Source organism: Strongylocentrotus purpuratus, unplaced genomic scaffold (genome assembly GCF_000002235.5).
Source record: "Strongylocentrotus purpuratus isolate Spur 01 unplaced genomic scaffold, Spur_5.0 spur5_scaffold_17, whole genome shotgun sequence".
Classification (NCBI taxonomy): domain Eukaryota; kingdom Metazoa; phylum Echinodermata; class Echinoidea; order Camarodonta; family Strongylocentrotidae; genus Strongylocentrotus; species Strongylocentrotus purpuratus.
Window position 1 is genome coordinate 10,784,541 of NW_022145602.1, and position 23,096 is coordinate 10,807,636.

General features: G+C 39.3%; 1 protein-coding gene across 2 annotated transcripts; it reads left to right on the forward strand.

Annotated features, from left to right (window-relative positions):
* The first annotated feature begins 2,143 nt into the window (after positions 1-2,143).
* Positions 2,144-21,045, forward strand: LOC587388 (neurotrypsin). Of its 2 annotated transcripts, XM_030988673.1 has the most exons (10): positions 2,144-2,377; positions 6,028-6,345; positions 8,809-8,823; positions 9,809-9,823; positions 12,641-12,952; positions 13,944-14,258; positions 17,664-17,993; positions 18,602-18,657; positions 20,426-20,491; positions 20,829-21,045. In XM_030988673.1, exons 1-10 carry the CDS (start codon positions 2,308-2,310, stop codon positions 20,931-20,933), a joined length of 1,602 nt encoding a protein of 533 aa, XP_030844533.1. In that variant the 5' UTR covers positions 2,144-2,307; the 3' UTR covers positions 20,934-21,045. The 2 variants fall into 2 exon arrangements, with proteins under 2 accessions (XP_030844533.1, XP_030844534.1); XM_030988674.1 differs by lacking the exon at positions 13,944-14,258 and having other exon boundaries at positions 2,146-2,377.
* Positions 21,046-23,096: the final 2,051 nt, after the last annotated feature.

Consider the following 23,096-nt stretch of genomic DNA (forward strand, 5'->3'; position numbering starts at 1 on the left):
TCCTTTTAAGTACAGGTCACGCTTCGAAAAGATTCGTGGCCTAGAATACTTACTTGGATGGGAATACCAAAACAAAATGCGTTATGCAATGTCTAGACATAAAGGTCGAATCTATACTATATATATATTTTTTCATTTCGATGCGTTACATTGGATCATAATCCCCTTTTTTGTTCTTCTTCTGAGTACACCAATGCCCCCATTTAAGCATACTTTAAATCTGGTCACGCTTCGAAAAGATTCGAATTTTGTTTCTGTTGATGATCAAATAAAGAAAGCTCCCTTATCATAATGTCCATGTTCTTTATGCAGATGTGTCGTAGCCGGGTGGTTTCAACACTTGACTTGAAATGCAAAAGGTTGTGGGTTCGATCCCCGATGAGGCAATTATATCCTGTGGCAGGGAATAAATCTACATATTATTATTATTCTCGGACATTATGGTCAGTTTTCAGTAATTATTAGTTCTTTGTGATCCAAATCATGGACCTTTATTTCTTGTAATTTTGCTAACCGATAATCGACCATGCCCTGCACATGTCAACGCATTTTGTTGTTTCATTTTAGGTTTGAAAATAGCAATAAATGAAATGAGTTGCAAAAAGGAAGAAATAGTCTATCATAAGGGGCCTCATGAGAAGTTTGGTGTGACGTTAAGAGAGGCATAACTATTTTCCTTGTTCAGATGGTCATTTATTTTATGTTGGAATAGTGAACCAAATTGTTGTAAAAAAATATTGTTTGAATATGATGGACAAAACCACCTGTTCTGTAATTAGGGCATGTTATAATGTTATAATGATGACGAAACTCATAATACAAATAATTATCTTTACTATTATTAGTATTACTACATGTACCACTACTACTACTACTACTACTACTACTACTAATAATAACAATAATAATAACAATAATAATACAATACATTATTGACACCCGTAACAATTATGGACTGTGCGCTTTACTGATATATATGTATGTTATTTTCTATGCAGGAAGGGTCTAAGTTTGTTCTTTTTTTGTGCCTGTTTATTTTCCGTTGACTCAAAATGGCTATTATTGAAGGTGTCTTTTTGTATGAATGTGTTTATTTTTTTAATTTATGTACCGAATGCCATGTGAATACGACGTATTTCCACCGCTGAATGGACAATACAGATAAACATTATGAGCATTATGAAGACGTCAACGTATTGATTGATATATCTATTCAATGGCAGACCCAGGGAAAAGGAGGGGTCACATCTCTTATCGATATTTTACCTGATCTTTCTGCCCCCCCCCCCACCCCTCCTCCCCAAGCGAAGTTTTCAACTGTGACCGTCTACTGAAGTCAACAGTTAAAAGGAATACCACCCCATTACATTTTGGAGTTCACGATTCTTGTATGTAAGATTACAATAAATAATATGTGCACTTATTGGATCTTGTGTTCTCTTATTATCCCATTTATCAACTTGTTCTTGTTTCATTCAACTTGTTCACCGTCGTTGCATTTGAGAGGCTGTGAGCAAATTTGTTGTAGAAATGTGACACTTGCTATTGATAAAAAGTTTTATAATAACAGGGCCCAGGTACCTATTCTTCGAGAATCCGATTCTAAAGCAGGGCTCCCACTTAGCCGAGTTGGAACCTCGAGTTGTGGCGAGCTGGCGCGATCTTATGGTAAGCCGTTTTATTATCAATTGATAACAATAAATCAATTCTTGTTATCAAGAAATAATTTTATGTTGTAAAGCAATGGTAATTCTTGATATCAATAATTCGATTTCGTGATATCAAGAATTGAATTCTTGATATCAAAAAATATGTTTTAATGATAAAACGGCTTGCCATAAGATCGCGCCAGCTCGCCACAACTCGAGGTTCCAACTCGGCTAAGTGGGAGCCCTGCTTTAGAGGCAAGCCATTTTGTGTGTGAAGGGATATACGTCCTTAACTGGGCGGAGCTAAGACCGGGCGCCAATTAGCGCGCGCGAATCTGCCTGATAGTAAACACACAATGCGCAATGGCCCTACTGCGCATTTAAGAGCAGTGAATCTCGAAACGATCGCTCCGAAATTGTCTGTTTGTAAATGATGTTGTATGTAAAGCCGATTAGTTTAAAGGGGGCGTAGTCTGAAGAAATACTGGTTAACGCCATCTACATTAACGAGAAAGGTTGTAAATATTTCGAATCCTTTCAAATCTCTGAAGGAGAGGCTCTTTTTGTTATCATGTCACTATAAAAACGCACCTCCTTCAAGAATTAGCAACACTTTTCATCGATACATCCTACCAGATGGTCCTGGTTGAATCGTGCTATGATGGAAGGCTACACTATTCTCTCGCTTCTTCTCTGCCTCGGTGTGGCAAGCGCCTACTCAAATTATGGTAAGTTATACATTTCCTTCATTCACTTTTCATTCATCCATTTACTGCCAAAATTTTAGATACGTTTTATTTCAGCATGAAAATAACTATACAATTTGGGCCAACTCATAGCAAAAGCTAGTCAAGTTTGGCCCCACTTAAAACTCTATGATTCATTAAATTAAATAAATCATTAAGAGTCATTAAGAATAGATATCAACCAATCAAGATTTTAAATAGAATATTATATATGAAGGACAGTTTGTTAAGATTTGGTGAAGTGGCCGACAAGAAGTGTACTTTTTGTAGTAGCAATGATGAAAATATCATACATGTTTTTTGCTTTTGTAACTATTCTAATGAAGTATGGTCGAAGATTATCAACTACCATCATTTGATATAACTTTATCAGCTGTAAAACGTTATTATGAAATGCAAACATATATATACCAAACAAATCTCAGAGAGAATAAATTGAAAAAGAAATGGTTTCACTTTGAAAATATTTTGAGAGTGTTGGAAATGTGCTAACATAAACATGATCATGTATTTTATGTTAGGTATTTTTTTATTATAAATTTAAAGTACTAATTTTGTCATAAATGTTTGTTTTAGCTGCCACAAAAGTTGTCGGGCGTGATAATTATTATCTGTGTCAAGCCATTATGTATGAAAATTATTTCTTTAATTATTTGTATATAATATATGGATATACTGTATGTGATGGAATTTGTTTTGAAAATAAAGTATCCTGTGGAAGGGGGAAAAGAAAGAAAGAATAATCATTGGATAACAAAGAAGTATATTGGGGATTTGCACTAACCATGGACCTATTACGGATGGACATTCGTCGTTTAGTTATCGAATTCATTGTGATCGTCTCCGTCAATGTCGTCTCATGAACATTCCGTACAATTTTCTTCACTTTGATCTCATGAGGGTCACCGCCAATAAGCCGGGAAAGAATTAAGATAGTGATTTTACACATGTTAATCTACATGCGCAGAAGATAATAAAGCGCTTAAATCATGGGAAGTCGATGTGCAATTCTTGTGTATAATCGGAAATTGTTGTTGCGTGTACTGTATGTTATTTTGAAAAACATGTTGATATTACCAGATAGAAGTTATATGTTTGATTGGGTGTGATTTAAATCCCGTTTCCCCCAATTTCCTCATAATATTCCAAAGTTACAACGCACAGGGCTTATAAAGATCATGGCCTTCTAATTGTTTTTATAAGGTCATGCATGGGTGTTTGCGAAAGTGTGCGAATCAGTAATTTCATATCACCAAAATCGTCTGCTTTTCAACTTTGCTGCTCCTCATTGGGGATGTTTTTATTTAAGACACACTCTTACAGAGCACACCACCCAAACAAAACCCAAGAGAGGGAAACTGCTCCTTTGTCAATGACCGAAAATGCTATAAACGCAGTCGTTATTGTTAAAACAGCTAAATGTTCTTATTAAGATGCACATAATCAGAAGGCGGTGAATCTCATTGGATCAAAGAAAGAATCACGTCGAATGTCCATCCGTAATAGGTCCATGTACTAACCTAGACACTTTAGATAGGAATTTTGAAATTGTGAAACGCTGCTATTACGACTAATAATATTATCGATTATTTAGGAGCGCTAAAACAAAAGTACAATAGCGCTTACAAAATCACAGAATGTACAAATGACCCCAAATATATCCACAGATTTTTTACACATGGAGAAGTTCCACTTTGAGCATCTTAGAATAATAATTGCCAAAGTCCTAGGTGTGCTTCAGGAATACCTTTTGTTTGACCTCTTGAAAAGAATACTTCCACCTGCGTATCATAGAATGTACTGTTGGTGCATAAATGAATAATGTTACATAACTTTCATAAGCGCATATCCAGTATTCATCTCTGTGGGTTTTACCATTTTGGTACAAATGACCTTTATCTGCCCATGCACAGATTGTATCTGTGAACTGGCTTATTTGAAGAGAAACATTAAATGTATACGTTATCAACTAACATACCATAATTAAATTATATTTCAGCGAGTGCTCTCTTAAAATTTTGCGTATCGTTTTGTTTCCGAAGGTAAATAATAACGTACCCTGGATTTAGGACTTAATTGTACACAACCACCCCTCCCCCCCCCCCCAAAAAGAGAAAAATCACAGATCTCTTACAACACATGGAGACGTCCCACTTTTCATTGCATTTAAGCATAATCACTGTCAAAGGGATGAAAGTGCTTTATGAATACCTTATCTTTGTCCTCTTGAAAATAAGGATTCCACCTGTGTATCGTAGAATGTACCGCCGATGCATAAACAAACGGTTACACAACTTTCATGAACACTTATCCAGTAGTCGTCGCGGTGGGTTTTATAGTTTTGTACAAATGACCTTTATCTGCCCATGCGCAGACAGTGACTTATTCCGAAGATTCGTTTATTCTTGACGTCCGTAATTCTAAAGGTTTGTTATTCCGAAAGTTAAATGACTTGATATTTCGTAATTCCAAAGGTCATATTGAAAGGTCATATTTTCCAAAAAAAGTCATACAACGCTGGGTTTGTTTTATTATCGTTCGAAATACAAAACTTCAGAATAATGAATCCTATTTCCTCTACGGAATTACGAGCCTTCTGAATAATGAACCTTCAGAATAACGCAACAAAATCAATTTTAGAAATTATGTACACCATGTACAGAAAATTTGTTTTCATGATGTAGGAACCTTAGGACGTATGAACCTCAGAAAAAAATGAATCTTCGGAAAAACGAAAGCAGAATTAGTCGGCAAGCACCAACCCTTTAATTATTTGACACTTTTTTACAATTTTTAATGTGAATTGAGTGAAGGCTAGCCCAGTTCCTCCAGGGGAGTGTTTCTGATCGACTTTAAGTTGGACATGCCACTGTTTGCTATGATCTTTAGATGATATTATTTCCTTCAATAATGAATTATCAAAACAAAAATGTACATTCTGTAGTGTTGTGACCATTGTACGTTCCTTGAGAGACCAATGCCAGTAAATGATGACAGCGAACAATGGCATGAACGACCTCCCATAGTTAGGTCCAACTTAAATTCGATCTTAGTGTTTGTAAAACACCTCCTGATTGTGTGAGTACGTATTGTCAGGAACAGATACAGTGCATGCAGGTCCTATTCTCCTAGCTCACTGTTATACATTCCCGCCCCCCCCCCCCCCCCCACTCAGGGGTCGGAATGACCGCATGCGTGTTGCCAAAATATCCGGTAAAGGGGTGCTTTTCGTGCCACAAAGTCCGGCCCGAGAATTGTAAAAAAAAGGGTTGTATTTGACTTTTCACCCGGAGATTTCTTTCAAAAGGGGGTGTTTTTCCTTTTTTCTCTCATCTCTTTGGACTCCTGAGAAGTTATTCAGAATTTAGGGGGTACATTGAGCATTTTACCTGATTTAGGGGGGTCTCCAAGGCAGGAAAAGCCCGCGAAAGGGGGGTTCGGAAATGTTGGCAGTCCTCAGATAGGGGGTGCTTTCAAAAAGAGGGGACGAGCATATGCGTACCCTAAATAACACTGAGTGGGGGGGGGGGGTATACATTACAATTGACAAGGATTTGTGCTCGGTCTGCAAAGTATCCCCGATTATTTTGTTTTGTATGTGTGACTCGCATTTTCCTCTATACTCCTGTTAGATGTGCGACTTGCCGGGACAGGTAGCAACGCGGCGAATGGACGGGTAGAGATGTTCTACGATGGAGCATGGGGAACAGTTTGCAACGATTACTGGGGTATGAATGACGCTTCGGTGGTCTGCAAACAGTTGGGCTTCTCTGAAGGTGCTTCTGCCGCTATAAGATCGCCCTCACCATTCGGCGCAGGCTCAGGACGAGTCTTACTCAGCACGGTGGCATGTACCGGCAGGGAGAATCTACTCTACGACTGTAATGCGAAAAAACTCGATGCAGCAGTTAATTGCGACCATAACAGGGATGCAGCAGTGAGATGCAGAGGTTAGTGTCATTAATTGACCATATATTTGCCAAGAGGGGAGGGTTGCCAAGGGATTGGGCACAACAAACGCATAAGGGAAAACAAGGCGAAGACAAGGGAGAAAAGGAATATTATGGTTCCTAAACGTTTATGTGCTCCTAATTTCAGAGTAAAGTGCCTGTATAAAGACGATGACTGTTTAAGAAGGGTTTAAAATCATGAAACTGGGGAAAAAATATAAAGCTCGGTCACTTTGCTCTATTGCATATAATTGCGTTGCTTTCAGGCATTCGCATTTAATTAGGATTCTGGTGCATTTTGCGATCTCTAACTAGGATAAAGTTCATAATAACATTTCCAAAGATTCAATGATGACAAACAAACAATTAACGGCCTAGCTGAATCAGAAAGGTTTGTGTATAAAGCACTTGTTTGAAATGGGACCGATAATTCTTAAATCTAGAATCGATAGTTTCTTAAGATTTTGCCAAAACAAATATCAGGGATCAGATTTGTCTGAGTACATTCAACCGGCACTGTAGATATACCTAGCATTAATTTTATTCATGGTTCTTAAGTCAGGCCAAATTGAATTTGGATGATAGAACCCACCCTTCAACTGATTCTAACTGAAATTTTTGGCCTGATTTTTGACAAAAATCAATACAAATTATCATTTATTGACCACAGAGTGACCTAAGTGACCACATTGTTGTTGACGGGGGTCAATTCTACCACTTTTTCCAGCATCAAGGGACATTTTTTTTCTTTTTACATAGAAAAGGTCCATCGAATCTCCTTTGCTGATAATAATAATAATAATAATAATAATAGTGGCTACTTGTATAGCGCACAGGTCCACCTTTCGGTGCTCATGGCGCTTATAACGACTGGAAAAATTACCCCTGACCAAAAGTGACCACAATGATCAGTTTGGGCCACTTTTGTGGCCAAAATGACCAAAACGTCGTGAGAAGGGGCGAAAGGAATCCCTAGATAATTTTGTTAAACCTTCCCCACCAAAAATTATGATTAAATGCCCTAATCTTCAAGCCCAGGTCTTCTCCAAGTCAGGACCGCGGTCCATAAAAATCAAGGCACTTAAACCAAAAAACCATGAAGGCCCTGAAAAAAAAAAAAATCACGTAGCGTACTATGAATACTCTACCCTCTATCACACTGATGGCCTAGATACACATGGAGCAGTGGTATATTGGTGAACGTTCATTCGGGAGGTCCCGGGTTCGATTTTTTTTTACTCGTTGGTTACATCTTATGATCTGTAGACATTGTGTTCTGCACTCATCTGATACTCTCGACCCAGGTTTATAAAGTACTTACCTGGCAATGTTAAAACGATAATTGCAGGACCCGCAAGAAATAGATTTTTAATTGTTAGCAGAGCTAACCTATTAGCATAAGAATGTTTGATATGGGGAACTATATGGCATAGCATGGGGGGGGGGGGGGGGGGGTAGTGAGCACATTTTTTTTTTTGGATCCTCAAAAAAAATTCAATTTGCACCCCCCCCCCCCCAGGGGTCAGTGGGGGGGCCCCCAAAAAAGGTAAAAATCACGTGATTTTACATGATTTTTTTTTCTCAAGGGGGGGGGGGGGGGGGGGGCCGGGCCCCCGGCCCCCCCCCCCCCTGGATCCGCCACTGGAAACACAATCTTCATAATATATTATAGGGTAATTCACTGAAAAAAGGGACTCATTATTAATTTTTTTTTTTATTAATCCAAAGGAAATGTTTAGATTTCCAGGAATTCCTTCATTAATGTTATTACCAACATGTCTAAGCTTTAAGTTGATACCAGATTTGCCTGCCATCTTCTGCCTGTCTTATGTTATAGCCGATTTTCCTCGCCACATTGCCCCGAAAAATGTGTTTATTTTGGTCACGCGCCGTAATTTATGACCGCGAAACATTCATGATTCAGCCGCGGACCAAAATAAACACATTTTTCCGGGCAATGTGGCAAGGACAATCGGCCCTGACATAATAATCGGCAGAAAGCGGCAGCCAAATCTGGTATCAACTTAAAGCTTAGAAATCAGAAAAAATGTTGGTGAAAAAATTTAAGCGGAAATCCCTAGAAATCCAAACATTTCTTCTGGGTTTATAAAAAATCATGGATAATTAGTCCATTTTCAGTGAATTACCCTATAATATGCGATGGCTTAAGGTCCTCTCCGATAGTTGTAGATGAAGTTATCATTATCATCATTATAATCATTATTATCATTATGATTATTATTACTATTACCATCGTCATCGTCATCATCATCATTACAAGCAATGAATGTGTATGCGATAAACTCAGAAGCAGGAAGTTCAATTCTCTCGAGTCTATATATTTATTATGCAGTTTAAACATTATCGAGAGTACTTATACGGCGATATCATTGTAATCATTATCAGATTAAATTTTCATGCAACTCTGTTTTTTTTTATTCTTCTTTACTTCATATTCCACAGGCACTCAAACGGCAGGTAAGAACATTTTTCATCTGTCCACTTCTTATATTTGGTAAAAGGTTATAAGTACATTTCAAATATACAGTTGAGTTCTGTTTATGGCTCTTTAATGAGATTATCACGTTATTACATAACCGACAAAGTGGAAATTAGTCCTATAACTTATCTCATTTCAAAGTATGAATATGTTCAAGATGATTATTATTACTGAAATGTGAATGAATAAATTGATCATGCAAGAAAAGGTATGTTGCATGAACATAGAAATCTATACGTGTGTGAACACCCACAAACACACATATACATTTACATATTAATACACAATTGCGGTCACGATGAGGATGGTGGAGTAATATGTAACGTTGCTCAGGGTAAATCACCGAAACCTCCAAACAAACTCCGATCTTTTGCTCCTGGTCCGACAATAATTACTCCGTGCTCAATAGTACATTTAATCAAAGCACGTGCAGACTAGGAATGTGAGATCCCTAGGCCCCAAAGACAGCACCCCCCCCCCCCCACCCCTTAAAAGTAAAATATTAAAAAAAAACTTCTAGAAACGTTACTAGTTAGATTATGATTAGAATTAAGGTCGTTCAACAAAACTATCTAATATGAGCGATGGGAGTAGTGCGGTTTACATATTCAGGCGCGTACCCCGGGGGTACATCATGCAAGAAAAGGTATGTTGCATGAACATGTTACCCCCCCCTCAAGATTGTGCTAAAGGAGGCAACAAAATATTCCCCCCTCCATTTATTCAGCGGCCGGCTGAGTCGTTGCGAAATTTTCGGCGAGATTTTCAAATTTTAACCCCCCCCCCCCATCAATTATTTCTTATTATAGTATACGTTTGTTGTATTATACATTCCTGTCTTTCCACGTGTATTATGTATTATGCACTTTTAACATTATCGAGAGTACTTATACGGCGATATCATTATAATCATTATCAAATTAAATTTACATGCAACTCTTTTTTTTCTTCTTTACTTCATAGTTTATCGAGAAGGAGGTAAGAACATTTTTCATTTGTCCACCTCATATATTTTGTAAAAGGTTGTCATTTTAAATATCCAGTTTAGTTCTGATTATTGCTCTTTGTAGAGATTATCACCCTTTAACATAACCGGCAAAGTGTAAATTAGTCCGACGTAAATTATTGGTTAATATTAATTTTTGTCAATTATTCATACGTCATACCAAAATACCGCAGCGGTTACGGTATCCTGTTAATATAGTTAAAGATAAAGTTGAGTTGTGGTCATGAGATTGTGTACCTAAATTTCAAGAGGTAAAGCCTATCTGCACTTGTTTGGTCAGGAGGGATTAGACCTCCCTGGATGGTCACTGACAGGAGGTTATCTCATCAAATTAGCTCTCAATTAACATAAGAAAAAGGGGACCATGGGGACCAACGTTCACCGACTAGGCATTGTTTGCTATATACAAGGCGCAAGTAACTATAAGTAGTGCAGTGGGGCTTTAAGAAAGTCAAAACTGAAAGTTATGCTTTGCATGTACGGTGTGTCAATGGGAAAAGTGGCACCGTTTCCCGGCAATAAGCTGCTTAAACTAGTAAACATTGTCACAAAAGGAGTGATTGGAAGACAAAAGCATTAATGCAAATGTTCAGAAATGTCAATCTAATCATTTACAGTAATATTAAAGAAAATGACGCTAGTTTTATAGCCCGTCTGCACTAGTTTGGCCAGGGGAATTAGACCTCCCAGCATGGTCACTGACAGTTGGTTATCTCATCAACTCGGCTCTTAATTAAAATAAGAAAAAAGAGGATCATGGGGGACCAACGGGCACCGCCGTAGGCATTGTTTTCTATATCGAGGGAGCAAGTAGCTACAAGTAGTGCAATAGGGCTTTAAACGTTTAAGTCTCAATCTGATCTCAGGGGAATTGTAACAGTTTAACCCTAAAAAAACCGGGGGCGGGGCGGGGCGGAGGTGTACCCTTGGAATGACCACAATTTCTGAACCCTGTCATGATAGGGTATCTCATAAAGAGTAAGTCCATGAAGTTTCATATCTAGGTCTCAATTTATTTTTTAATGATGACTAAGAAAATTCTTCATATATCCGCGGGCTGAAAAATAAATTTTGCATTGTGTACAGTAGGCCTACACACTTATGGGGTAATATTCGTTTTTGTTATTTATTCATACGTCATACAAAAATACTGCAGCGGTTACATTATCCAGCTAACATAGTTTAAATAAATATTCCTGTGCCCCTTTACAGAGATACAAGTATTTATTGTTACTCCAACCTCTTTTTTTTTCTTTTCCCCTTTTACATTGCTGTTAGGTATTTTCCATAGTCAAGTAATTTTACATTACTTGTGTGCATATAATTTTTGTTTACAAATCACATTGCCACTGTGTAACATGAGCAATAACCTCGATTGGAATTGGGTCAGTTTACGCGTGTTTCCTTATTGCCTATTCAGGAATGCGTTGTATTTTTATCACTTCAGTTGATTTCCCCACGCTCTGTCTGCGCAATTCGCCGAATGGGTGTCTGGAGTGGGCGGGGTCGGTGTGTGAGGCGATCTGTCTTACCCGCATGTTGCGTGTGGATTGTGTGTGTTGGGGGAGGGGGGAGGGGGGAGGGGGTGGTTGTGTGTTTGAGTGTTAGTATGAGAGTGTTGAGGGTGTGTGTGTGAGGGGGGGGGGGGTAGAGCGGATTGTCTCATTCCTCGACTTTGCTCCTCCAACCTGTTGGTGGTCTGGAGATTCCATTGTACCTGTGGATGGCTTATTTTTACTCCTTTTTCTTCATTTTGGGCCCAACGAAATGTTTAGTTTCTGATACAATGCTATCTCGAGGTTCTTTCTTTTGTACTTGTAATTGTTAAATTATGATTATTTCTATTACGTGTACTCTGCCTTTTTTTTCCTTCCCCCAGATCATCTTAATCGTTTGTAAATATCTTAATTTGTCATTAATTTCTTTTGTAACACAGCATTTGTATTTTTTGGGAAAGTTTGTATATGTTATGATTTGATTTCTTAATAAACACATAAATAAAAATAAAAAACATAGTATAAATACCAGTTTGTTCCAGTACGTGAAAATACGCTGAAAGAAATAGTGTTACGTGGTGTTACGTTGTAATCATTGTTACGTGGTAATACATTGCATTACATGGCCTTAGGTGACGTGACGTGGCGATACCTGGTTTAACGTGGTGTCATGTGGCGATACGTCGCAGTGGGTTTTACAACAATTACCCCCTGGGCAATTACCCCCCCCCCGGAAAATCCCCCGGAACATTACCCTCAAGGAACATTACCCACCTGAAAATTACCCCCGAAGAAACCCCCCCCCCCGGGGGACAATTACCCCCGGGAAAATTATCCGCAAAGACAATACCCCCCCCCCGTGGACAATTACCCCCCTGAGGATAATAACCCCCCCCCCCCCCGAACAAAAATCAACTTTATTATCGGCCTGGAATTCCCCTTTAACAAACAGGGGAAAGGGTGATTTTGGGGGAAAGAGTTATTGTCCTGGGGCGGGGGGTTATTTTCAGGGGTGGGGGTAATTTTCCTTGGGGGGGGGGGGGATTTTCCGGGGGTAATTGTCCTCGGGGGCAATTTTCCGGGGGGTAATTGTCCTTGGGTGCTAGTTTTCTGGGGGTAATTTTCTGGGTGTGATTGTCCAGGGGGTTATTGTCCTGATACGTTCGCAGTGATACGAGGTGTTAAGTCGCGTTACGTGGCATTATTATTAAGCCAAATTATTAACCATTTTAATGACCATTGCAGAATTATTTCATTTCATATATTCGATGCAATTATCCCTTTCCGTTTCAGCGTTGCGACTTGCCGGATCAGGTAGCTCCGCCAATCAAGGTCGAGTCGAGGTCTATGCCAATAAACAATGGGGAACAGTGTGCGACGATTATTGGGGGCAGAACGACGCTAATGTAGTGTGCAGACAATTGGGCTTCATTGGAGCTTCTGGCTTCAAGAGAAAGGCCGAGACGTTCGGCCAAGGCACAGGTGCTATCCTTCTGGACAATGTGAACTGTGTAGGCAACGAAGCTTCAATCGTGGATTGCCCGATGAACGATATCGGGGATGAAGATTGCACTCACTCTGAGGATGCTGGAGTGATATGTCGCGGTGAGTCGTCCAAATCTCCAAACAAAATCTGACTTTTGCTCCTGCTCCGATAATTATTCTTCTGTGCTTGGTTTTGTAAAAAAAAAAAAATCAAAAATCCTTCTCTGTCTATACATTCTCGGGGGAAAAACGAGAAGGGGGTTGAAGAAAATGGATCTTTCTTATCCTCTCCTGACAATCAGCTAGAGTGAACTTCATGAGAAGTGTACAATTCATATATAAATATCAGAGGCGGATCCAGGGTTCTCTGGCAGGGGGGGGGGGATGTTGGCAAAAATTCTAAAATTCTTATCCGATTAAATAATTAAATCTTGATGACGGGGAGAGGGAGGTGAACCCCATGTAGCTGTACCACTGTTGTCACTCCTTTATGACCAATGCAGTACATGCTTTCTCCTATTTAAGCAAAAATATACATCTAAAAAGAGAGGGTTAGAAATTGTGGATTTTTGTCAATGTGTTAACGGTGCAATAACATTTCCATATAAACCTTAGCCATAAAACCTTGTTCAGATATGAGGCGGTATCCCAAGGCGGTTTTGTTCTAAAAAGAATCATGATGACGTAATTGTAGGCTTAGTATGCTTCGTATTTCTATATCTTGTCACTCAGAGCTTTGTAAATGCTCATAGGACATTTGTTGCACGCACTTGTCATATATTTAAACGAAAAAAAAACAACACACGAAGGTTATGTTACCCAGCTTATAAAATATAGATACCAGTACGTTCCAGTACATGACAATACGTTGGAAGAAATTGTGTTACGTGGTGTTACGTGTCGTTACGTGGTTATCGATGTTACATGCAATACATTGCGTTACATGGCTTTGCGTGACGTTACGTGGCGATATCTGGTTTTACGTGGTGTTATGTGGCGATACGTCATAATGGCTTACGTGCCATTATTATTAGGCACAATTATTAACCATTTTTAATGACCATTGCAGAATTATTTCATTTCATATATTCAATGCAAATATCTCTTTCAGTGCCGGTGCGACTTGCCGGATCAGGTAGCTCCGCCAATCAAGGTCGAGTTGAGGTCTATGCCGAAGGGCAATGGGGAACAGTGTGCGACGATCATTGGGGGCAGGAAGATGCTAATGTAGTGTGCAGGCAGTTGGGCTTCCCTGGAGCTTCTGACTTCACGAGAATGGCCGAGACGTTCGGCGAAGGCACAGGTGCTATCCTTCTGGACAATGTGAACTGTGTAGGCAACGAAGCTTCAATCGTGGATTGCCGGATGAACGATATCGGGGATGAAGATTGCACTCACTCTGAGGATGCTGGAGTGATATGTCGCGGTGAGTCGTCCAAATCTCCAAACAAAATCTGACTTTTGCTCCTGCTCCGATAATTATTCTTCTGTGCTTGGTTTTGTAAACAGGGCAGTAGCGATTCTAATGGGGGGGGGGGGGGGGTTAAGGGGGCTCAAATCCCATGCCTCTTAATAAATATATTTAAAAAATACACATCTTCAAGCACTCGACCTCACACCCCCCCCCTCCAAATAAAAAAAGGCCTCACCCCGTCCAAAAAATAAACAAAATGAAATGTTCTAGAACCGCGACCAGCTACATATTACAGTAGGGTGTGCGATGGGGTTTTATGGATGCGTTTAGACTGATAGGGTTAACTTTTTTGTGTTTGGTCCTGACACGAAGTTAGAAATCCGGTTAGTGCAGGATATGAACCACGGGCGATGGGAGTAGTGTGGTACACTGTTGGTCATAAAGGTGGAATATTTATTTTTACCCCAGTTTAGGGAAGGATTTTTAAAAATTATTTATTTCTAATAGATCTAGATAATGGCATACATTCTCAGATTTTATTGAATACTAATTTGCGAGTATTTGTTTTGCGTGACTGCTTCATCATATGTGTGTTACTATGCTAATCAGCTAAGGGACCTACGTCCTTAAGTCATGATTGACAGTAATGAGGATTAATGCCTCACAAAAGGGCACTGATATATAGCTGATCGACACGATTTTTATCCTGGGGCCTCACAGTAACGAGGCCATTGCTTAGTCCCTGAATCATGACTGTACGCAGTGTTTGCTAGGGTACGCGGCCCTTTCCACAATTCCCCCAAAACGAAGAAAATGCAATAAATTGTCAAAAATTCATTGCATTTTCCCCCCGCCCCCAACAGGAAAAATTCCTCTGTAGGGCCATGCATTATGGTTCAAGGCATGGCCACACAGAGAAATTTTTCCTGTTGGGGGCGGGGGGGAAATTGCAATGAATTTTTGACAATTTATTGCATTTTCTTCGTTTTGGGGGATTTGTGGGGGCGGCCGCGTACCCTAGCAAACACTGCGTACAGTCATGATTCAGGGGCTAAGCAATGGCCTCGTTACTGTGAGGCCCCAGGATAAAAATCGTGTCGATCAGCTATATAAGTGCCCTTTTGTGAGGCATTAATCCTCATTACTGTCAATTATGATTTAAGGACGTAGGTTCCCTAGCTGATTAGCATAGTAGCACACATATGATGTAGCAGTCACGCAAAAGAAACACTCGCAAATCAATATTTAATCAAATCTGAGAATGTATGCCATTATCTAGATATATTAGAAATAAATAATTTTTTAAAATCCTTCCCTAAACTGGGGTAAAATAATTATTCCACCATTATGACCAACAGTGTATATATATACATTGCATATATTATTCTTTTTTAACACAGTTTCCTTTGGTAGTCCTCACCACTCTTTGGTATCGTACGGGACAGCAGTTAACTCTTTTTGCTTTTACTAGTAGTAACTTGTGCTAAGGGATGGAGCTTTATACATAGGTAGAAATGTCACGGTCTAGAGGATATCTGACCGAATCGTGGATCGCATGGTTCGCAGTTTTAGTCCTGTCGTAGACCAGCTTATGGTCGTTTTAATCTGTTGCCCTTTCCCGAATGCGCGCGCGTGTATGATATGCGTACTCCCCACGAATTCACCTTCCCCGAAAAAAGTGTGTCCGTACGTGTATATTATAGTATGATATGTGAGCGAGCACGGATCATGTAGAGAACAGTCCAGGCAGTGGACTAGTCCTGTCGCGGCGCTCATATCTTTTGGCATGACATTAATCTAAACGTACCACCTTACAACCAGGAGTAGTGATCGGGTACCTTGTGGGGAATTATTTCCTGAATGCTTTGAACGTCTTGGGGCAGTTGGAATACAGCTTAGGTGATTTTTAATACCCGACAACCCGACCCGAAGCGAATACCTATTAGTAAACAAATAATTAAAAAATACAGCCACTATATTTCTATCTGATAACTGCATTTCATGAAAACAAAAGTATTAATAAATATAAAGCATATTTCAACTAACACATTTGACAATTATGTTATCGGATGAATATTCGAAGTACTTTCGTATTTGTTTGTTTTTGTTGTTTTTAATAGTGTAAAAAAAAAAAAAAAACGTCCTTTCAAATCGAATGACAAAAATAAAAGCGGAAAAGCTAAAATACTTTTTTGGTTTGTTATTACTGAAAAGAAAAGTCTCTGGATTTCTTTTTAGGTGGTCTGTCATAGATTTCGTCAGAATTTTATTTCTTTCTTTTTTATTTCTCCGCACTTTTTGTGTAGAGGATAACTCAAGATCGGTACTGTCAATTTCTTTCGATTTTAGCACAGTCATAGGTCGTTGGAGGCGCGTACGCAGGGGGGGGGGGGGGGTAACCCCCCCTCAATTTTGGTTTGATGTGTGTGTTTCGGAGGACAACCCCGCCCCTCACTTTTTTCAAGTAAAAAAAAAAAAAATGGGGCTAAAGGTTGAACAAACAAAAAAAACTGACCTTATCCCCCTCCCCCCCCCCCCTCCACTGATGAAAATAATAGTCGCTATAATTTTCCAATTCCGGGACAAAACAAAAAATATGTACTCCCCCCCCCCTCACTTATTCAGCGGCCGGCTGAGAAGCTGCAAAATAAATATTACCCCCCCCCCCCCCCGTTGAAAAAATCCTGCGTACGCTACTGGGTCGTTGTCATGAGACGTGACAGTACAGACTTGCAAATGACTGTTTAGACTGGGCCAGTCTAACACTATTAAATGGGAGTTGGTTGCAAGCGCGTACGCAGGGGGGGGGGGGGGGTTCGGGGGTTAGCCCCCCCCCTTTGGTATTTTTATATGTGTAAACCCCCCCCTCCAAAAAAAAAAACTCTCATAGTTGACCTAAAAAAGGTGAACTTACCCCCCCCCCCCCTAACGGAGCAAAATGTCAAATTTTCAAATTTCGAGACACCCCCCCCCCCCAAAAAAAAAAAAAGTGTCCTCTTACCCCCCTCCCCTTATTCAGCGGTCGGCTGAGTCGTTGCGATTTTTTTGGGACCAAAAAAAAAAAAAAGTGTCCTCTTACCCCCCCCCCCCCCCCCGCCGCTTATTCACCCCCCCCCCCCCCCCCCCCGCTTATTCAGTGGCTGGCTGAGTCGTTGCGAAATTTTCGGCCTGATTAATAAATGTTAACCCCCCCCCCCCCCCCCCCCCCCCCCCCCCTGTACGCGCCTGGTTGGTTGCATAGTGCGTCACCATCATGACAGAATGAAAATTTTCTTTTGGGGTTCGGAATTGATAGTCGATATTAATAATATTATGATTATAGTAGTAGAAGTAGTAGTAGTATTGTTGTTATTATTATTATTAACATTATCATTATTATCTTCTTCATCTTCTTCATCATCATTACATCCCTTCCAGCCATCCGGGTTGCAGGTGCCAAAAAGATCGAGGGATTAGGGTGGGGCATAGTCGAGGTCTACCGCGATGGGCAATGGGGAACAGTGTGTGGCGTTGGATTTACCGAAATGGATACTAATGTCGCCTGCCGGCAGCTGGGCTTCCCTACCCCTTCCTCTTACTACTTTAGGCATGACCAAATGAAGTTCTTTGGCGCTGGAACTGGACCGATTTCGCTCACTGGTGTTACTTGTCAGGGCGACGAGGCATCAATCATGGACTGTGATTTAAGTTCCACCGCTATGGCTGCCTGTACCCACGCAGTAGACGCCGAGGTCTTGTGTAAACCAGGTATGTTCATCACTTCGGTAAACCGTTAAGGCCAAATACGTAGCTTCAAGTTCAAGCTCATTAATTTTCCACATAATTCTATTAATTGTTTTTGAAATACATAACATAACTCCTTTTAATAAAGCAAACAAGTCAACGAAATCGTAATGAAAACAAAAGTATTATGAATTATAAAGCATAGTTTAACTAACACATTTGACAATTATGTTATCGGATGAATATTCGAAATACGTTCCTTTTTTGTGTGTGCAACTTTTCAGTAATATGTTGTTCAATTCAATTTTTTTTAAAACACGATAATGTGATTTTCTATTCAATTATAGCAGTATTCTAATTGTCATCAGAGCTGAGATTGACTGGTTAGACAATATTAAATATATGTACGAGTACAATTACTGATATAGAGTATGTAGAATTTAATGATAAAAAAAAGAATGAGGTTGAAAAAAAAAATGATTATCCAAATGATATTGACGGAAAGTAGTTGTCGTTCAGACGCCGGCGTTATGCATATTCAATGAAAGAATGTCTTTTTTTTTAAGTACAAATCATGCAACAAGAATGATTTTAATTTGTTTCTCTCCCTTTTTCCGTTAATATTTCATCAGCTACTAGAAAGCGCGAAGGGGAGGATATGGAGACTATTCACAAAATACAAGAACAGGTAAGGATCATCTTGAAAGACAGATAAGAATAGATTTTAAAAAGATGTATTGTTTTCAACTACATGTAGTAAATGCATCATGTGAGCGTACATATTATATACACACAGCTCGTATCGAAAACGTGTTCCCAACTTTGGTAGCTTCTAATCAAAAAGTTGTAACCTATGTAACATTAAATCATATTTAATGGTAAAGGGAAACTAATATCCTGTATAATGGCACCGTATTCATAAGTGTGCTGCCACGGACGACTGAGCAGCAGGCTTTAAAAAGAATATTGTCAAAATCCTCTTGCACCAAGTTTGGGCTGAAGCAATGAATGTGGTTCAAAAGCCATTATGCCTGTGTTATCTCATTCCAAAACGATTGCTCACTTTTGTACTTACAGACAGTCACTGACTATAAGGCAATTAAAAAAAACTCAAACTGAAGCAAATGCCTATTACAAGCTTAATTTATGATAATTACTTCACTATGATGATTACAATCTTGACTTCATTCGCATCCCTTGTTTAAAGGTAATACAAGTTTTGGTTAAAATGAACATATTGGAAGCATATGCGATCCTAAAATATTCAGTGATCGTTGTCGCGGTTGAAATCGAGTCTAAAGATGAAATGGTAAATAATAGTCTCGTTATGTTGTATAGCTCCCTCTCAAGGTTAAGATATTAATTTAGCTCTAAAACAATGTGTCTTGACTAAAATCGATATCACAACTGCATATTCTGAGATGTTCATGGTCGCAGCTTCCATGGAATGGCCTTAGGGGCTATTTGAAATATTTGAAATTTACCGCAGCACCGGTAAATTTTGATCATTCAATTTCCTCGAAAGCAGAAGTGTTTTAGGGGCTATATTTTTTAGTGCTTATATAACATCCACACGGGCATCCAAATATATAAACATTTTCAAGAATTACTATCCATCCAATTTTCAAATTTTTCCAAAACTTCGCATTACATTTAACCTTTACATTCGATTCCATTGGTGAACTTTGAACTTGTATGGTGAAGTCAGTGTAGAAGATAAATACTGTCACAAGGCTGTGATCTGTTGCTATAATTTTATTGCAGGCATTGCCACTAAGAATTGCAAACGAAAGACCAACTTGCACTGATGAGTGTTACAAAATAAAATATAAATGAATTACAATCATATGAATCTTAAACCCAAAATCAATACAATTCAATGGTAAATGTAAATCCATAGCTATGTCTTTAATGTGGGTATTTTTTGCATCTTGAGTATCCTGACATCGACTAAATTGTCTGTTTGACGTCAGCCCATGTCCCTGGATAGACCTGGACCATTGGATCTGTCCTGTCCCTTAGTTACTTCCAGTTACAGTAAAGCTACATAGATCCTAAACGCCAACTTCTTGTTGGTGTTTACATGTTTACACTGATTCCAATCTGTCCAAAGTGGAATCGCAAGTACTATCGGGTTGACCTCTATTAGGTCAGAGAAGATGATAAATATAACAAAATGATATATGTATGAAACTGTGAATGATTGATTGCAGCATTTTGAATTTGACCGCGCCGTCTTTAAATAACTTGGTCACATTTTACAAGTCATATTTAGTATAATCCATTGATTTCTTCATCTGGTTATGTGCTATACTCGACTGCTTGTGAGTTCGCCGAGTCAGCTTGGACGGTGTGAAAGACCCTCATAGGGATGTAGAATAGCGGGACTTTGCTCACGGTGGCAGTAGGAGTATCATCATCATCATTATCATCGTGTTTTATTTTCTTACAAACAGTTGTCTGCTGCAGAAGTATCCGTTGCCCAAGAGGAGAAGAAAGATGTCCTCCAGGCTGATCTAACGGTAATGTAATGCCTAAAACCCCTGAGCTTCTGGGGGCTCCGCCCCCTTGACCCCACGCAAATCGGTGTCCTGTCAGTGTCACAAAGGTATCAAAAAAATGCTCATCTGACCGTGATTAAATGTCTGAAAACCCTAAGCTTCTTGGGGCTCTGCCCCCTTGACCCAACCAAGAGCCCATAGGCGGGCCCCTGGATACTTTTCTGACCGTAATTTAATGCCTAAAACCCCTGAGCTTCCGAAGGCTCTGCCACCTGGACACAACTAATGACTTTGCTCACGCTGTCAGTAGGAGTATCATCATTATCATTATCATCTTCTTTTAATTTCTTACAAACAGATTGCTGCTGCACCAGTATCCGATGGCAAAAATGATGAAGACTTGAAGGAGAAAGATGTCCTCCAGGCTCTATCAGATCTCCTGGCCGAACTCAAGGACAAATAGATGATATAAGGCAGCGGACACACTGAACTTGGGGCGGACTGGGAGCTAAGATATATAGAGGCTTTTTTCTGCACGTTCGCTCGGCCGTTTATTCATTCACGGTTGGGTGATGTCACTTCATATTAAAAGGTGTGACTCGTGATCGTTACAACGGAGTCGAAAAGGACCCTTTTGTGCATACTCTCAAGAACATTTTACCCACAAATATAGAAAACATGATCCTGTTTGCACAAGAGCTGATACAAAGATAAGGCTCTAGATATAATCCTTATGTTTAGAAGCCCCCCTCAGCCTGTTTTCGAGAAAGAAAGAAAATATATGCATTCACATGTTTGTGAAAAATATCACCCCTTTTCATCAAATCAAAATCCCTTTTTATCAAATCTGCAAACTTTCCCGCCATTTACTAATTTTACGAAAAATTTCTGACTATCATGTGCCACACACGATGTCAATAAGAAGTGATACCACCGCGTAGAGACTTAACACATTTTGACAAAAGTTGGAAACCAGTGCCGTCCCCTAGTCTATACCCCCAAAATGACGAATTTGCCTAAATTTTACTAACCCTAGGTTGCTAACCACTGTGCTAACTGCTTCAACCCAAAACTTAATTCCTTTGAAAAGAAACCAACTCATAAGGCCCCGTTCAGAAATGACGCGGCAGATCGGGTAGTTTTTTTATGATGACGTATAATGTAATAATCGTCACTTTTCTGTATCTCATAACATATAGCTCAGTAAAAACGCGCAGCGATATTTGTAACTTTTGCTGCGGTTTACTGTGTCATATCTGAACGAGAGAGTGAGAAAGAAAAGATCAACGATTCAGGATTGTCAATCCATCTAGGAGGGGGGCACGTGTCTCAAAAAGTGCTAACAAGCTCCCCCTGAATATCCCCAGTTCTTTCTCTCTCTCCCTCTTTCTTTCCCCATTTCATTTTGTAAACGATCATCTAAAATACAATTGTATAAACACGGTTTTATCATGATATTTTGCTATGAAGATGATATTATTATTTACTTTGTTTTTGTAGAGATTCATCTCAAACGGACATGCTTATGTAACTGAGCAAAGTTTCCTATCCTGTATTGACGTGTATACTCTTTCATTAAAACATTATCTATTCATTGCATTAAGAACAATTAGTTGGTTTATTATTCTCTGTTGTCCTCGCATGAGTAATGACTGATGCACACAAAGGCATTGGGTTGATACAAATATCCTTTTATATTCTGATTCTATGTCATTGTTATTATTATTCATCATTATTTTATCTATGATTACATGATAGAAAGGACTTGCGTCACCTATTGCTGCGTTCAACACAGCTGATTGTATGGACAGCCGTCACGAGTATATTTCTCCCTGCTTCAACCGTGAATAGGGGTGCCAATAAAAAAGGAAGCAAATTTTGTAAACGGCAATGTCACACATTGCCCTAGAATCTTTTGTTATATATTATTGATTCCAAACAACAATTCAATCTTAGAAATAAAATACAGTTGTTTTTATTTGACATGAATTTAAAACATTTTCATTACATAGATTGAACGATTGATGAAAACAAAAATGAAACCAGTTGTAACATAAAACAAATAACCCCATCCAACCAAACACACTACTACCCCCTCCCCCTCCCCGCTATGCGACACACAAACCACCCGACCACACTCCCACACATATACCACACACTGTTCCTAGCCTCCTCAGAATACCCCAAATTGGAGCGACAGACAAATAGAATTTTTTTTTTTTTTTTTAAACAAAATCATTTAAAGGTACTATGTCCCTTTTGCAGCCAACCTCAAATTCTGTAGAACTGTGCAGGAATTATGAATATGTCATGTATGTCCTATCTGTGAAATTTAAACGTTAGCAGTGTCCTCGTATTCAAATTATGCAAGGAAACCCGTTTACTTGCTAGACTTCACTGTCAGACACTATTGAGTGACTGACTGGCTTTTTTCTTCTTTGGTAATAACATACATGAAAAGAGTTGTAAAGGGTACATGAGCATTTGTCTACATCAATAACACACTTCTTGTGATGGCCAAGATTAAACTGATTGAGTCTTTGCGCAGCACAAAACGTATGACCATTCGGTACAATTGTCTGAAAATCAAGACTATTACTTTTGGGCTCTATATCCCTAAAGTCGA